Raw genomic sequence first — 18026 nt, 5'->3', positions numbered from 1 at the left:
AGCTAGCTTCTATTCTATAACAGTTCCTCTTTGTCGTCCCCCCTTCTGCCTGAATGACGAGGACAAAAGCACTCTGCACATGCTCGAGAGCTACTATACGCCCCCTCCCTCTTAATTTGGCTGAACAGGGAAATCTGGCGATGGAAGGAAAGAAACGCTCTGCGCCTGCTTGAAAAGTTAATCGGCTTTATTTGACGCGGCTCCTTTCCCCCTGAGCCGGTGGGTGGTGATGGTGGTGGGGAGACGCGCAGGCTGGGGGCCGCGAAGCCACTCTGCACATGCTCGGAAGTCCTTTGTCTCTGGCCTGGCTTTTTCTCCCGGAGGAAGAGAGGAGGAGAGAGGAGGAGAAGCGGAGGCGTTGCACGGGTTTCCGCGGTCGGCTCCGCCTCGGCCGCCTGGCTTGGCTGAATAGGCGAGCGGCTCAGCTGATGCAAGCGGCCGCCCGGCCCTCCCCTCCCTTCCCCGCCGCTGCCTATATATAAGCTCGAGCTCGAGGCGCCCCCGCCGCGGAGCCTCCCTTCCCGTGTCTTCGAGCCGCCAGAGGCGGGCTGGGTGCCTTTCCATCAGCAGTGGCGCCAGCGCTGCGGGGCCCGAGCTCGGTAGGCAAGCCCCGGAGTGTGTGGGGTGGAGAGGAGGAGGTGGGTCGCGAAGGGGGCCGAGAGAGAGAGAGTGAGAGGGACGGCTGGCAAAAAAAATTCTGCATCTTCCAACCTCATCCTTTGCAACGCTGCCCTGGTTGGTGTGTATGTGTGTGTGTTTTGCAAAAAAAAAAGCAGCTGCGCGGCTTTCCTTTTTTTAAAAAAAGCTGCATTCCTAAAATATTCTTGCACCGGGAAGAGGGCGACAATGGGTGTCGTCGTCGTCCCCCCCCCCTCCAAAAACAAAACTCGACCTACAGCTCTCGCAACTCTTTTCTCTTTCCCCCCCTCCTCCTCCTTTTATGCGGTTGCAAATTTCGTAGCGTTGCAAAGAAATCAAAAGGGTTCTTGGGGGGCGGGGGGTTCTCGATGCGCGTTTGAGGCTTTTTTTGCAAACGGGCTTTTTTTTGCAAAATGTTGGAACGGAGGCGGGCTGGTGGGGGAAACAGTTTAGTGCCCCCCCCCTCGATTATTTAGCGCCGAAGAGGTTTCCCCCTCCCTTCTCCCCATCATTTCCTGGCGGAATAATGAAGGTCTTTGCAATGGACGGGCTCTGGAGTATCACTCTCCTAGCCTATCTTCTTATAGACGAAATTCAAAGATAAGGAATCGGTTTTCTTGAGATTTGGGGGAGCTTAAGTGTCCCCTCCCCCTTTAGCTCTCGATATCATGCCGGGTATTTCCTCCCCCCCCCCTTTAAGTATATAATAGAAAATGAGAGTGATCACGCCCCCTTCCATTTAGGATATATGCGAGGGGTTGGGGGGAAATACTTGCATTTAAAAGAAAATGCAGTATTGCCAAAAAAAAAAAAAAAAAAAAAGCCCATTCCCATTGGAAATAAGGGGTTATGGGTCTACCGCTAAGAGACAAACCTATTGCTGATACAGGGAAAAAAAAGTGTTGGTTTTTTTTTTTGGAGCAATTGACTTGGTTTTTCTAGACTTGACTATCCCTCCCCCCAAAAAAATTTCTGGATTTTTCCCCTTTCCAGAATATGCTACATATGTGTCCGTATGTGGTCCTATATAGCCTTTGGGATATGTTTTTTTTAAGTCATTATTTTGCAAAATCGGTGGATGTCTCTTCGGTCAATCATTTTGTAAATAAGAAAAAAAGAGAGGTGTGTATATTGTACACGCCCCCTTCTTTTTAGGATCTCCCTCTCTCTCTCTCTCCCAGCCCCTGACGTCTAAATTTGCCCTCGGAATAATACATAATGCTGCAGATCTGCTAAAGGAACCAAAAAAAAAAAAAATCTCCCAGTGGGTGCATTGCTACACAAAGGAATACAAACCTGCTGCAGTCTATTCACACCCCCTTCCATCTACTTTCCTGTGTTAAAAAAAAAAAGGTCCCTGGGTCCAACAGATCAGAGAAAATCTGTTTTTTTGGGGGTGGGGGATTTGGATGCCTCCTCTTACGTTTTGAAGAATAATTTTTCAGTATGTGGCCCCTTAAAAGGATGCAAGGATCATTTTTTAAAAAAATGGTTCTTTTCAAGTGTTGCTTTGGATCGGGAAACATTTATGTAGCTTCCATTGTAATTCTCACCACCTAAGAAAGAGCAGGGTTGTGACTGTGTGTGTGTTGGGGAGGGCAGAATTCACTTTCTCGAAAAGAGGGGTGCCCTTTTCTGGGTCTCCCTCTAGCTCCTCTTTGTCCTTTGTTTATAGACTTTATATGTTTCAACGTCATGTTTTGGTTAAGTCTGATCATTCTTTTTACCAGCTGTTTAACTCAGCCAAAAATTGTTCTATGAATCCTGACATTAGTCTGTTTTTTTTTCCCTCCCCTCCCTCCTCTCTTCCAGGGTCTTTTTCAACCAATCCGGACTAGCTTCATCCAAATTTTTCACACTCTCTCCTCCCTTCCTTGTTTCTTTTACTATTTTTCTCCCATTCTGTTCTTTGGAATATTCCTGCATTTTTAAGATCTCAAGATGGTGCAGAAAAAAACCGAGCTTAAAGGCTTCCATCGTTCTTTTAAGGTACAGTGTGACTATTTCCTTTTTTAAAAACGATATATAATCAGATGAATTTCTTCATGTTTTAAATCTTTGCTGCTTTGCTTTTGGTTGTAAAAAAAAAAAAAAGAACCCTGGCGGGTAGCTTTCTGTGTAGCAAATGGCAGTGGGTTGTGAATTGCAGGGAGAATGGCTATTGTCAGTAAAAAGAGGAAGTGGGGAAGAAACTAAACTTTTGTTGATTGTGCTTGCGTGTGACCAAAGAGTTAACCTCTGAAGAAGTGAGATAGCTGTCCCTCGGGAATATATAATATTTCCTAAAATATTTACAACAGGTAGAAGTTTACAGGTGTTCTGCAATCTTTGGTACAAAATGTTGCAAGTAATCCATTTTTCCAAATTTCTTTACGCTCCTCTCTCATCCTGTTCTAGCACAGGGGTCTCCAACCTTGGCAACTTTTAAGATTTGTGGACTTCAACTCCCAGAATTCTGGGAGTTGAAGTCCACAAGTCTTAAAGTTGCCAAGGTTGGAGACCCCTGTTCTAGCATATTTTGTGACTACTGAATAGGCTCTCTTTCCGTTGAGACTCTTGTAGTTTTTTTATAAAATATATTTAATGGACACCTTCCCAATGTGGTTGGTGCTCAGGGTTTCTTGGTTTTGTACAAAGGAGTTGGTTTCGGTCACTTTACATTTGAAGTAGTACTGAATTGTGGAATATGGCGCTTAAATTCCTGGGGAAGAAGTGGTCAAAATTCCCAAATACAGGTGGTCCTCTACTTACAACCACAATTGAGCCCAAAATTTATGTTGCTATACTTGAGATATTTGTTAAGTGAATTTTGCCCCATTTTATGACCTTTCTTGCTACAGTTAAGTGAATCATTGCAGTTAGTAAGTTGGTAACCCAGTTGTTGAGTGAATCTGGCTTCCCCATTGACTTTGCTTGTCAGAAGGCCACAAAAGTTGATCACATGACCCTGGAACACTGCAACTCGTAAATAGGAACCAATTGCCAAGCATCTGAATTTTGATCATGGGGATGCTGCAAGGGTCATAAATGTGAAAATGATCATAAATCACTTTTTTCAGTGCTGTTGTAACTTTGAAAAATCACAAAATGAACTGTTGTAAGTCAAGGACTATCTGTAGTCTCGGTGTTTATGTGTTTGTTGTAAAATCAGATGATGGATATGAACCATTAAGTCCCTACCACACCACCGTTTACCTCCTTACCTATTCTTATTCTTGCCAATACTTTGCAAATACCTAGTGCCAAAAGTGGTACAGTATATCATTTTCATAGCAGTGTCTATCCCACTATTTCTCAATGTTGGCAGCTTGAAGAGATATGGACCTCGACTCCCATGCTGGCAGGGGAATTCTGAGAGTTGAAGTCCACACATTTTCAAGCTAGTAATGTTCAGAAACACCATTTGTAATCTTCCAACTCCATCTTAGACTTTCATGTTCAGAATTTCCTGTGATCAGATTTGGCATATATCAGTGAATGTTTCAATTTAGAATGGCATTGTTTACATTAGACTAATGTCTAGTTTGCTTAACCATGTATAAGACCAGTTCTGTGCTACTAATCATGGTTTCCAAAGTTCAGTTGGCTGTATTGAAAGCTGTTACTTGATAAACTCAATAAGTCCTGACATCCAAGTAGTTAATATTTTATTTGAATAAGGAATAAGTTTGTGGGGAGGGGCAGGAATAGAGAAAGGTAACGAACAACAGTGTTGAGAAAGCAAATTGAAGATTTTAAAACAAAATAAAGGCTTGTGTATGTATTAAAATAGAAGAAGAAAAAAGTATGTTTAGGACATTGCTCTCACAGATTGGATTCATACATTCAACTAAGATATAGTGTGGTTTGCTTATTAGCAATCACCATGAGGTTTGCAAACCCTGATGTGTGGTTAATAAATTAATGTGAATTTAACCTAGTACAGTGTAATTAATTGTGGCTTAGTTTGTTGTGTGAACACAGCTACTGTGTTCAATATGTTCTCTAAACATGATGTGTGTTTAGAGATTCTAATTTTGGCTACAAATCAGTTTAATTTATACTTTTCCATAGCAGTGGGTTTCACTGTGCCTTTTCTGGGCTCCACAAGAAAAAACCTGGCTTGGATTTTAAAGAGGATATATCCTTGTCCTCTGTTTGCCCCCCAAATGTAAAGATAAGCTTCTAGTTCTTTTGAGTGATGTAAAGAAAGCTATTGCTGACATGTCCGAACATGCCTGAAGATTCGGGGATATACCAAAGCTGTGTGGGTAGCTGGAAAAAACAACAACACAGTAGGGTTTGAAGAATGCAGATTGAAGGCCCTTTCTTGGGGAATACAAAAGAGAGGTGCATCTGGCAAAATAAATCAGTAAAGTAATGGAAAAGTTGTGTTGAAAATAATCAGCATTTATTCTGTGCTCCTATACTGTCAGGTGAAAATTCAAGGTGATTTATAGGTGTGATGTGCATGGTTTGTGCCTGGTGGCCTTTTTGAAGAATAGAGATTGCAACAGTGCAATTGTGGGCTCGCCCGCCTGTCTCTTCCAGCTAGTTGCTTTGTTCCCATTGTGCAGGTGGAGTAACTGAGCCCGAGAGAGCCTCCCAGTCAGTTCAAAAACCTGTCCTGCTTATGAATTCCACCCTACAGGAATGCCAGTCAGCACTCTATTCAAAGCACGGGGTTCAGTCTTTGAGGATTTCTCCTCTTTCCTGTCAGTCCATGTTCATCTTTTGCTGGCTGCTCCTAATTATGGGGTGTTGACGTCCTGGTTGGCAGTGAGGGCTGGCCCTGTTGGGCACCGAAGTAGGGTGGTTGGGCCGGTCTCTACTTTTTAATAGAAGCTTCTGTGGCTTAAGTTGGGTTTGTCCTTCTTGAAAGCTGGGCAGTTGCTTGTCTTCATCACACAGGCTGAACTCGGGAAGTGCATAATTGTACTTGGAATGCTTTTTCTCTTTGATATCACTGAGTGTTGTATCTTACGATTTATGATGATTGTATTTTATGATTATGATCATGATTTATCACTTGTTGCTTGTATGTACACTGAGAGCTTATGCACCGGAGACAAATTCCTTGTGTGTCCAATCACAGTTGGCCAATAAAGAATTCTATTCTATTTGGGACATTTGTTTGCAAGCTGGCACACAGGTTAAAATAGCTCCCACCTGATTTTATTTTCATGATTTCAAAGTCAAGTTGGTAGTCCTGATGAGGCGCTTCTGAACAATCGATGACAGTCAAGAATCAAGCATGGGGCAGCCTTTGAAAATTGCACAAATCTTCCTAGAGTCCAAATAATGCTATTGTAAGCATGTAATAAGAGACCATCCTGGTTTACTGTATATATTATGCAATATATACAGTATACTGGTTACTACTGTAACTGTAGATGGAGGATATAGAGATATTTAGTTCTATTTGGTAAGTGTGATGTGACAATAGGATAAGTCACCTTCATCCCAGATTCTCCAATTGATGTTTGCAGTGTAACTACTAGTGTTGCTTTTGTGGATACTTACTTCCTCTTAGACAAGTATTTCCCAACCTTGACAACTTTAAGATGCATGGACTTTAACTCCCAGAATTCTGGCCAGGGAATTCTGGGAGTTGAAGTCCATGTGTGTTAAAGCTGCTAAGATGGGTAACCCCTGTTTTAGATAAAAGTTTCATTGAATAGGCCATTTTAGATTTTGTTGGTACTTACTAAGTAATCAAGCAATTATGCTCTGGCATTAAGTTTCAAGACCCTAGCCTAGACAATCTAGTTTAACCTCCTGCTACCGGTGGTTAGGGTTCAAACTCCCTTGCTTAGGGAGGGCTTGTGAATTTTCACAAGAAATTCTCTCTCTTGTAGTTTCTTCCATGAAGACTGCCTTTTACTCTCACAACAACCTTGTCAGGTAGTCTACAGAGAGATTTGAGAGGCAGAGAACAAGTTCCCTTCTGCACTAAGTGAACTAAGTTTGTTGGGACGTAGTTTATTATGTAGTAAAATTCAGCTGCTGTGGCTTATTTAGCCAAGTATAAACCATGAGGACCTAGCCAGGGCTTAAGTAAGGCTGACGACTTGAAAATATGGTTGAATGAGAATTTGTAACTAGTCAAAATAGTAACTAGTCAAAATCAAAAGCACTAGCTAGTCCTTTTGATTTTGACTAGGAGCTATTTTGACTAGTTACAAATTCTAGAAGTATTGAGAAAGTAACATACTCCAGAACTGAATTCAAATACATTTCCCTCTCTTTTGGTCTATGGCCTTTCAGCAAATAAATAAATAGATGATGTAAGACACTAATACTCCTGTTAAAGGAAATAATACGTCATTTCACATTAAGGAGATCCAGGTTCAAACCCTTTGCATTATTTTAAGCTTTCAATCAATTTTAGCCTACCTAACAAGAGAATAGAAAGGGGCAGGAGTTGCAGAGTTAGTTATGATGTCTGAAATTCCTAGGGGGAAAAGTACAATGAACATTTATTTTCAGACCCCCAATTACTCCACAATAAAATTGAGAATTGGAATCTAGATTCTGGAAGAACCAAATTTGTGGTTTGTTTTTTCTTGCAGATGTGGGGCATTCATGAACACACAGTTTTCATTTTCCCTCCTCTCTGCAAACTCTTTGCTGATTTGGGCTGCTTCTCTTGATGTCCTTTTTGCAAATTAAATCTGCATTATGTAATACCCATCCCTTTCACTCTGGTTTCTGAATTTGATCACGGAATTTGGTTTGGGTTGGCTGCACTGAACATTTTGGGCACTAACTTGAATTTCTTGCTGGTGTTTTTCCATCAGGTTCATAATTGCCGCAGTTGCCTTGTGGGTATTACCAACCTGTTTTTACTGCCTAACCTTAATTTAGCACCGTTGTGTTGATTTTTGTTTTCTTTTTCTTTTTTTTAAAAAAGAGCCAATCAAGGTTGATACTTTGGGGCATTAGTTGTGGTGGATGTGTGCGCGTCTTATGTGTTTTCAGGGGTGGGGGAATTTCGCTGCAAAATTCCGGTCGGGTGCAGTCGTTTTCTGTTTTTGTTTAAATAGCACAGCTTCCTGGCGTGGAACCAAACGGCGGTGTGGTTGTAAAGTTTGTGAGTGCGTTGTGGTGGAGAGCAGCTGGGAAGAAAAGTCTGGGAGGGGGTGGGGGGCTGTAAGGACCTGAATGGATGTGCTTACGTTTGTGTGTGTCCCTGATGCTGCTGTGGCACCTTGTGGGTGTCCACACTTTTTTTTTTTAAAGCTGCTTGTGTTGATGTAACTTCTGTTGTACCTTGTGGTTTGGATGCCAGCGAGGCCCTGGAAGGGGGTGGGTGGATGGGTGGAGCCAGTGTGTTATGTAAGCACCCTTTGCTTTCTGTAATGTTGGGCCTAGCTTTTCCTACAGGAGACAGAAAGTGGATGTCAGGAAAGGAGAGGAGAAAACAAAACAAAACACCACCCAGAAATATTTTCTGGACCCGTGGGACCCCCAGAGAGCAGCAAGTCTCGAAATAGGAGAAATCTTGCTGGGCCTTTTGTTAAAAATATTTTTTTTTAAAAAAAAGTGAGTTCCAAGTGGTATCTTGAGGCTGCACCAGGAGGCTAAGCAAAGCCTCACAATTGCAGTTTGATGGCTGAAGGTATCAACATTTGAAGCAGGGTTTGAAGCACTTTAGCAACTTTTAGACCTGTAGACTTCAAGTCCCAGAATTCCCCAGCCAGCCAGCCAGCCAGCCAGCCCAGGACTTGAGATCCACAGGTCTTAATTCCCCATGCTGGCTGGGGAATTCTGGGACTTGAAGTCCACAGGTCTTAAAAGTTGCTAAGGTTGGATGCCCCTGCTTTAGAACAGTTGTGCAGGCTGAATTAAAAAGCAGTAAGAAGCGATCAAGCCAGGACTGCAATTGTGGCATGCAATTTTGTATGGGAATTACCCAGGAACACGGTGTGCTCCATATCACACCCCCTGACCCAAAAGTTGTTGCCGTATTCACTTCTGAATTTTGCTTCTGCTTTCTCCTGTTAAAATTGTATCTTGCCTCTCCCATGAGACATGGTGAGAGTTTTTTCTAATTTTATATTTTAAAATATGTTTTATATTTTACACCCAGGCTTTTTAAACGGTTCCCTTCCTGGTACTTGTCTTGCTTTCTATTTTATCTTCTGTAATAATTATTTTAATCTCCAAGCAAAGCATTATGGGATTTGTGGACTTTTCTGGTCAGCGTTTTTCCTGGCTTAGTGGTGCTCATGCAAATTGTGTGTGTGTGTGTGTGTGTGTGTGTGTGTGTGTTGTGCTGTGAAAGCAATATGAAATTTCTAGATAGTGAAGCAATAATTCCCAAGTATGTCTGACCATCTGATACTACTAAGTCTGGGCTGGTGTCCTCATCCACAAACCTATTAGTGAAGTTCAGAGTTCTTATTTATTTATTTTTCTGGGCAGTTCTGCCTCACCTCAGCAAATTCTGTAAGAATGTTTGTGTGTAGATTGTGAGTTAATGCGTTTATTTATTGACAGGAAATCTTACTGAACTGGCAGCGCCATACTTGTTCTTACGCACTTCCCACAACTTTTAATATAGATTTTTCAATCAGTAGTGAAATCAGACTGGGATAAGGTTAGTGTGTCCTTTTTCAGTTTTGTTGGACATTGTGCAACAACATATGAAACCTCTTAAAACTTGGCTAGTTCTCCTGTCGGCTCATTAACTTTTACCTATATTAGAGGCTGCAATGAAGAGGTGATTGGGTGATTTACAGAATTGTTTCAGGCACTCAAGAAGTCCCTTTTATTGACAAAATGAACGAGATGTTTGCTCATGTTTGTATATGACTGGAGTAAAATTCTTTTTTTTAATACATGTAGTCCTTGACTTAAAACTGTCGTTTAGTGACCATTCGAAGTTAGAACAATGCTGAAAAAAGTGACTTACGATCATTTGTCATACTTACGACCATTACAGCATCCCCATGGTCAGGCCATCAAAATTTAGATGCTTGCAACTGGTTCATATTTATGGTGGGTGCAGTGAGAACAAAACACCAAAATAAATACATTGTCAAAAATATACAAGTGCTTAAAACTACGTTGAAAGAATACAACAAAAACAAGATACAGAGAAAAATACATTGGAACAGTAAATAGTTACAATTACCTAATTACAAACAATATACAAGTTACAATATATACAATTACCTAATACAAACATATAATATATAAACATATATAAACATATATATAAACATATATAAACAAATATATAAACATATATCATCAATTGTGTTGTAAATGTTGTACCTTGATGAACGTATCTTTTCTTTATGTACACTGAGAGCATATGCACCAAGACAAATTCCTTGTGTGTCCAATCACACTTGGCCAATAAAATTCTATTCTATTCTATTCTATTCTATTCTATTCTATTCTATTCTATTCTAAGAGTGTGTTTTTAAGATGACTATCGTGCTTATAAATGAGTCCCATATTTCTTCATATTTATCCGTACAAAATCTACATCTGTAAGCAATCCACTTATAGCAAGTGTCATCAGTTCTTCAATCCATTAAATGAATGAATTTATTCATACATTTATCTTCCCAATATTGCAATATCAGCTGGTTAATTACAATAAGGGCCTGGAGAATCAGTTTAAATTGTCTAGTTGTCAAATTCCACACTAGCTATGTAATTCAAAAAAATACTACCCTCTGAAAGTTTTAGGGTTTCTTGCATGGTCACATTTTTATAGTTTATTACTTTCTCACAAAAGTAATAATAATAATTACTATCTCTTTTTCCTTTTGGAAATGTTGCTCAAGGGTTAAGCAATATGAAATAAAAATCCTTCCGTGTAAAAATGTAGCTAAGTAAGACTGATTTTTTTACTTGCTGCTCACGGAAATGATAACTAGTGTGTCGAAGCAGTTAAGGCAATTTTTCAAACTTAAAACATGAAGATGTGTGGACTTGAATTCCCAGAATTCCCCAGCCAGCCTACTGCCTGGAGAATTCTGGGAGCTGAAGTCCACACATCTTCGAGGTCAGGTGTGGCAGGATGCAAATCCACCAGTTGAATAAATTAATGTTAATATTCCTGAAGTTTCTCAAGACTTGGCCATGTCATCAAGCTTGGGGTTTTCAGGGGACCAGTAAAATCTTGAGGTGGCTCCGACTTACAACATTTTGTTTAGTGACCGTTCAAAGGCACTAAAAAAAGTGACTTATGACTCTTTTTTATACCTAACGACCCTTGCAGCATCCCCATGGTCACATGATCAAAATTTGGATGCTTGGCAACTGACTCACATTTATGATGGTTGCCGCATCCCAAGATCATGGGATCCCCCTTTTGAGACCTTAACAACTGTGGCGAGAAAAGTCATTAAAACTCACTTAACAAAAGTCTCACTTAGCAACAGAAATGTTGGGCTCAATCATGGTCGTAGGCTGAGGATTACCTGAACAGGGTTAATATTTATTACTCTTCTTTTATGCCTTGGAGATTTATTTATTTTTTTCATTCCAATAATAACTTCTTACAGGTTAATTGTTTTTATGACACCCAGAGTCACTTTTTCTGTGATGGCCAGCCATATAAATTTGATACATTAATAGATAAATATAAATATGTAAAGAAAACAAGCTGGAGAGCGACTCTGCCACCTGCTTCTCTGGAATGTGCGGGTGAGGCTCCCTTCCCTCTTCTGGGGTTCTCCAGCTAAATTCTCAGAAATCCAATGATTACAATCACAGCACACCTGAAAAGTGCCAAGTCGGGAAAGGTTGAGTTTTGGGTGTAGCAAACGCCAACTGCCTTCCCCAAATGAACCACCTGATGTTTGATAGTGGCCTTAGAAGCGCCTGGGCAATTTCCTTGAAGCTTATCTATTCTAAATAAACCTCCTCTGCCTTCATTTTGAGATGGCTCTGGGAAGCTGGCAGGAGGGTGTTCCAGCTTGTTAGACAAGCCTTTGGCTTGTTCTGCCTTACAGTTTTGCCTTCGTCTTGGTGACCTTATTTTGGGAATGGCCCTTTCTCATTATATTTCTTTCTTTGACATGTTTGAACCTAATTTGTATGACTAGGTTCCCATCTCAGAGCCTTTTAAAAGCATTTTTTCTACAACCTCTTCAGCTGAAAAAAATGCTTTTAAAAGCCTCTGAGCCGCATGATCATCAGAGGCTTTTTTTTGTTTAAAAGCATTTTTTCCAGCCGAAGAATGGGGGGGGGGGCAGGGATTTTTGCTACCGGTTCTCTGAACCACCTGCCGCCATCGCTACCTGATCGGGCGATCCGGTCCGAACCAGGAGCATTTCACCCCTGCTACAGAGATAGTCCTCAACTTAAAACCATTTGCTTAGTCACCGTTAGACGGTTACAGTGGCACTGCAAAAAGTGACTTACAACCGTTTTTCAGAGTTATGGCTGTAGCAGTCGTTAATCATTGGTCACATCAAAATTCGAGCACTTGGCAACTGGCCTGTATATATGACATTTGCACTATTCCCGGGGTCATGTGATCACCATTTGTAACTTCCCAGGCAGCTTCTGACAAGCAAAGTCAAATGGGGGAAGTCAGATTCATATAATGACCTCATGACTCATTTAATCATTGCAGTGATTTGCTTAACAGCTGTGGTTCTAAAATGGGATACAACTCAGGTCAGCAGCGCCTTGCTTAGCAATGGAAATTTTGTATTCCATTGTGGTTGTAAGTTGAGGACCATCTGTATAAACCAATCGGCAGCACATCAGTCATAGAAAAATTGAGTAAAATACTATTGATATCCAATTAAAAAGCCTGGGAAAATAGAAAAGTCTTCACTTGGCACCGAACTGATGCTACCTGGCTTATCGATTGAGCCTCCCTGGCTTGGGCCTTCTGTAAATGGGGTCCCACCATGAAACAGGCTCTCTACCGTCTTTTGTAGAGTCCCACTAGAGAAGGCTTCACTAGGGCAGGGGTCTCCAACCTTGGCAACTTTAAGCCTGGTGGACTTCAACTACCAGAATTTCCCAGCCAGCATTGCTGGCTGGGGAATTGTGGGATTTGAAGTCCACCAGGTTTAAAGTTGCCAAGGTTGGAGACCCCTGCACTAGGGGACGTTAAGTTCATAAACAAAAAAAAATGCAAAACGATTTACAGAAAAAACGAAAGCATTCTCTTCCTTCTGCAATGAAATGATTTAAATATGCATGATAGCAGCCTGGCCTATGCAGGCTTGTTAGAAGAAATACATATATATATATATTTCTTCTAACAAGCCATATATATTTTAGTGGGGTAGAAAGAACATCTTAAGTACACAAGGATCTGCTGCAGGTCTTTATTAGATGTTCATAACAAGCGACTGTTTAGTGTCAAGTTCAGTAAGCCAGAATTGTCAAGAGAGCATCCTTGACGGCTTTGAAAAATCATAACTGGGACTGACAGCAGCTACGCTCGCCTCTTTCCAGCAACTGCTTCTGGCCCAACTGGTTTTAGAAAGAAAATCTTGTAGGAAGACTGCCTGCTTTTATAACGCTATTTCAACTGATTTTTTTTTTAAATCACCTTTTTCTTTTTTTTTTTTTTCTTTCTTTCCATCTGATTAGGGCCAGAATCCTTTCGACCTGGAATTCTCTCAGAATCTGGAGTCTGTCTTCAATTTTGAATGTTCCTCTCGGCCCGGTGAGCTCCTTTTTTTTGCCTTTGAGAAAGCGGTGGGTGGGACAGGGTGAAGCAGTTAAAGCGGGCAGTTAATTTTCCCAGGGGACCACGTGAGAAGCTGGGACTCTGTTGGGCAGGGCTGAACCAGTAGGGCTGCGAAAGTGCGTAGGTATGCAGACACAAACGTAAGTAAATTGAAAATAAAAAAAGAAAGCAATTGCCTTTAAAATAAAAGCAACCCACATGAGCCAGATAGGAGCAGCCAAAGGGCCAGATGTGGCCTGGGGGGCCATATAATGGGCAGGCCTAGGATGAAGACTTGTTAGTAATGAATTTATGCATTTTACCAAATTCATAGGGCCACCCAAAGTCTGGGTGAAGAACAAATAATAATAATAATAATAATAATAATAATAATAATAATAATAATAATAATAATAATAATAATAATAATAATAATAATAATAATAATTATTATTATTATCATTATCATCATTATCATTATCATCATCATCATCATCACAGTTGGAAGGGACCTTGGAGGTCTTCTAGTCCAACCCCCTGCTCAGGCAGGAAATACAAACATAAATTCCCAAAAATCCATGCCTCCTCTCTCTCCCGCCACGCCCCAAAGAACTGGGGTCTCCGTCCTGTTTTTTTCCATTCCAAAGTGAGTCTTCTGTAATCCATTGAGGGGAAATTGGAGCATTGTGTATTTTCGCAGTTAGCATATTGTTTCTGAGCCCCCACACCCCTTCCTCAATGAATTGGGCTGAAATCTGGCTACAGCTAATCCTTGACTTACAATAGTTCGCTTAGTGACCATTCAAAGTTACAACGGCACTGGAAAAAAAAGACTATTTTTCACACTTACAACCGTTGCAGCATCCCCATGGCCACCTGATCAAAAGTCAGATGCTTGGCAATTGTCTCATATTTATGACATTTGCAGTTTTCCCAGGGTCATGTGATCTCCTTTTGTGACTTTCTGAGAAGCAAAGTCAACAAAGGAAGCCAGATTCACTTAACAGCTGTATTATTAACTTAAAAACACCTGCAGTGATTCACGTAACACCTGTGGCAAGAAAGGGTGTAAAATGGGGCAAAACTCATTTAACAACTGCTTCTCGGCCACGGAAACCTTGGGCTCAATTGTGGTCGTAAGTCAAGGATTATCTGTATTGGGAATCGGCTTGTTGGATCATATGGCCATCTAATCTGATTCAGATATACTCCCCTTTGGCTCACTGGTGAATGCTGATGAAACTTGACATCTATAAGCTTTGGACATGCGGTTGAATTAAGACCTTTACAAATGATGCTAAGGCCTCACTCGCGGTGCTTCTCCTTTCTGCAGCTGTGAGAAATGCCAGCTTGCGAAAGAAGCCCCTCCCCATGTCCTAGTTTATGGGCAAAATATAAGCTTGTCTTCAAGATCAGGCTTGCCTGTAATTATGGTGTGTTAATTGCTTCTAGGTTCAAATGTTATCTTTATTGTATTTGCTTCTTTCTTTTCTTCTTTCTTTTAAACCCATAATATTTCTTGACAGATATGCCTTCGAGTCAGCCCATCGACATCCCCAATGCCAAGAAAAGAAACAAGAAGAAAAAACGCTGCAGAGCTACGGACAGTTTTTCAGGGAGGTTTGAAGGTGAGGTGAACATACACAAGGCACTAGTCCACATTGTTAAGTTTCCAGGAAAGGAAAAAAGTCGGATGGCTCTAAACCTCTTCTTGTAAAAATATTTTATTTTAAGCTTCAATATCGGCTCATAGACTCACAAGGGTATTGTCTTGATTCCTGTAGTAGAAGAGGAAGTTCATAAGAGTATTTATATTCTAATTTCCAGAATGGTTCAAAAACTAACACACAGGCGGTATTCTGAAGAATCCAAAAACAAACTAAAAGGAGGAACTGACAACTGGCAAAATAATGAAATTTGTTTATGGACCAGAAAAGAAACTGGGTTAATTTAAAATTCAATCCAAAGAACTGAAAAGATCAATAACAAGACCTTGTTAACCTGTTTTCAGTAAGCTAACTGGGAAAATCCTTATGGATCTTCTCTCATTTTCACTGGACTTGTTCGTACATCAGTGTCAGCCAGTTTGCTGGCAGACCAGATAGCGCTTCTGATTTTCATATCTGGTTATATAACTACCCATCACACCGTTCCCTTTTGGAGTAAACAAAATAATGCAAAGTACAAAAAAGAAGCAGAAATAGTAAATTAAAGGCAGGGAATTTAGAAAAGGAAACGTAAGTAAAAATTAGCATAACCCAAGATCATCTACTAGATCAAAGGTGTCAAACTCAAGGCCCGCCCTGGCCCGCAGGGTGCTGAGATCTGGCCCACAGGGCTGCCCTGGAAACAGCAAAGGACCGGCCCGAGCGCTCTGCCAGCGAAAACGGGCTCACAAGCTCCATTTTTGGCTGTGACGGCCTTCTGGAACCTTCAGCCCACAGCCCTCCCAAGCTCCATTTTTGCTGGCTGAGGGTTGCGGGAGATCGTAGCTCGTGAGCCTGTTTTCGCTGGCGGAGCGCTCGGGCCACCACAAGTGCCCCTGACAAAAGTGATGTTGAGCTGGCCTTGCCTCCCCAGCACCCCCCCCCCCCGAGGTCAAACAGAACCTTGGTGCGGCCCTCAATGAAATTGAGTTTGACACCCTTGTACTAGATCCATCCAGCCATAATTTCCTCCATTTTTCTCTTTCAGCCCATTCAGTCTTTCTTTGTGTATTTGTTTTTGCAATTGAGTTCTCATTTGTTGTCTGTGTGATGTCAGTGTGCTTTCCAGTGGTCACTCCCTTTTGTATTCAATCTAGTTAATTTGGAACTTACTCATCCTTGACCCTTTCTCGGTTGTGTTTCAGTGCACACCCATGACAACCCACTCTTTCCACCTTCAGCTTATTTTCGTGCTTCTCCTGACGTACCCTGCTTCCATGTGACAAATTGAACAGAACCATGCTCTGTATTCAACCCTCTTCACTTGGTTTAGCCAAAAAAAAAAAAATGGCAAAAAAATTTCCTTGCCACAGGGTACAAACTTCCCACAATATATCTACTAACGTTTGTAGTTTAAATTTCATTCACTTTCCCTTAAAGTGAACCAGGGAGGCCAGATTCATCAGCTTTTGTGCTATTCATTCTTTTTTTATTTACAGTGACTTTATAGCACTAGCACTTAGACTTATAAACCACTTTACAGTGCCTTACAGCCCTCTTTAATCAGTTTACAGAGTCAGCCTATTGCCCCCAACAATTTGGGTCCTCATTTTACCCACCTCGGAAGGATGGCTGAGTCAAACTGAGATTCGAACTACCAAATTGCAGGCAGCTAACAGTCAGCAGAAGTAGCCTGCAGTACTGAACTCTAACCATTGCGCCACCGCAATTTCATTTGCCCTATTAGACCCAGCTATTTTGATACATCGATCTTCAGATCATTCCTTGCTGGTTGCATCATGCAAGGGTAACATTTTCAGGAAATGTTTATGGAGATTCTCAGTCATCCAGGTCATGGTTGTCCCAAAGGTGGACTTTCTGGTTTTTCTTTGAAGATGTTTTGCTTCTCATCCAAGAAGCTTGTGAGCTGAAGAAGCTTCTTGGATGAGAAGCGAAATGTCTTCAAAGTAAAAACAAAGTCCAGTTGCCTCTTGAAAAAGCACCTTTGGGATTTTCAGGAAACATTCTCAAACAACATAATATCCCCATTTGATGTCTTAAGATCACCACAAGTACTTGTAAATAAAGGAATTAAATAAATAAAGGGACATGCCACTCCTTTGTCTTACTCCTTCCTTGATGTTGAGTCATTTGCTAAGCATCCTATTGATTGTCACATATTATTTCTATCGTACTACCTTCAGCAACTAACCTTCCTATTTGCACAAAACCCTCCCTTGTTCAACCCTATTCACTTCATCATAACACGGTTTCTGAATCGCCAAACGCAACATGGTGAGCCCTTGTTTAGCAACCATCGTTTGGGACCAGCAACTTGGTTGTTAAGCAGAGCGGTCACTAAGTGAAACCACAACTGTGCTTATGATCTTAATTCAGCTTTCCGTTGCTTACAGACCTGCAGAGGTCATAAATGTAAAGATTGGTCATAAAATTGTTTTTTTTTCCCCATCGCGGTTGTAACTGCGAAAGTTTGCTAAACAAAGGCTACTTGCAAACTGTCATTTTTATATTTGTATATTTGTTAGCTTTGGCATATTTTGCTGTAGATGCAACTGGTGCTTAGTTGTATCCCAAGCATGTATAGATTAGTCTATGCCAGGGTCTCTAAAGTAGACATGCAGCAAGCCAGTGTACTGTTGCCCTCAACTCATAAACTAGAAAGTGATATGAGAAGAATTAGAATGAGGTTTCTTTATTAGGTGTGGTTATCTTCAGTTTACACTGTTTCTCAATTTTGCACCAAAACACACTCATACAACATACTGTGTAAGCCAGGGGTCTCCAACCTTGGCAACTTTAAGACTTGTGGACTTGTGGACTTCAACTCTCAGAGTTCTGGGAATTCTGGGAGTTGAAGTCCACAAGTCTTAAAGTTGCCAAGGTTGGAGACCCCTGGTGTAAGCCATAGACAGAGATGTCTACAGCTTACCTGTTCACAGGAAGAATGAGTGGATGTGGTTGGCTTGTGCCATCATTGTTGATCAGTCAGAGCCTACCTGGAGAATTAGTTCCAGCGATAAACCTGAAGCAGGTTAATAAATGGGCAACCTGGATGAGCGAGACATACCTCCTAAGACAAGATA

General features: G+C 41.2%; 1 protein-coding gene across 4 annotated transcripts in view; it reads left to right on the top strand.

Moving 5' to 3' along the window:
* Positions 1 to 450: 450 nt before the first annotated feature.
* The window catches only part of MKNK2 (MAPK interacting serine/threonine kinase 2), a 54457-nt gene continuing 36881 nt past the window's right edge, over positions 451 to 18026 (top strand). Inside the window, exons 1-4 of one of the 4 annotated variants that reach the window (XM_058163394.1) lie at positions 451 to 599; positions 2452 to 2628; positions 13198 to 13273; positions 14803 to 14904. In XM_058163394.1, the coding sequence (XP_058019377.1) occupies positions 2581 to 2628; positions 13198 to 13273; positions 14803 to 14904 (226 nt within the window). In that variant the 5' untranslated portion in view covers positions 451 to 599; positions 2452 to 2580. Of the gene's footprint in view, positions 740 to 2451; positions 2629 to 13197; positions 13274 to 14802; positions 14905 to 18026 lie in introns of all 4 variants that reach the window. The other 3 variants (XM_058163397.1, XM_058163396.1, XM_058163395.1) reach the window with 3 other exon arrangements.

This window comes from Ahaetulla prasina, chromosome 1 (genome assembly GCF_028640845.1).
Source record: "Ahaetulla prasina isolate Xishuangbanna chromosome 1, ASM2864084v1, whole genome shotgun sequence".
Taxonomy (NCBI): Eukaryota; Metazoa; Chordata; class Lepidosauria; order Squamata; family Colubridae; genus Ahaetulla; species Ahaetulla prasina.
Note: the sequence above shows the minus strand (reverse complement) of the source record. Positions and strands in the feature narration are given on the sequence as shown.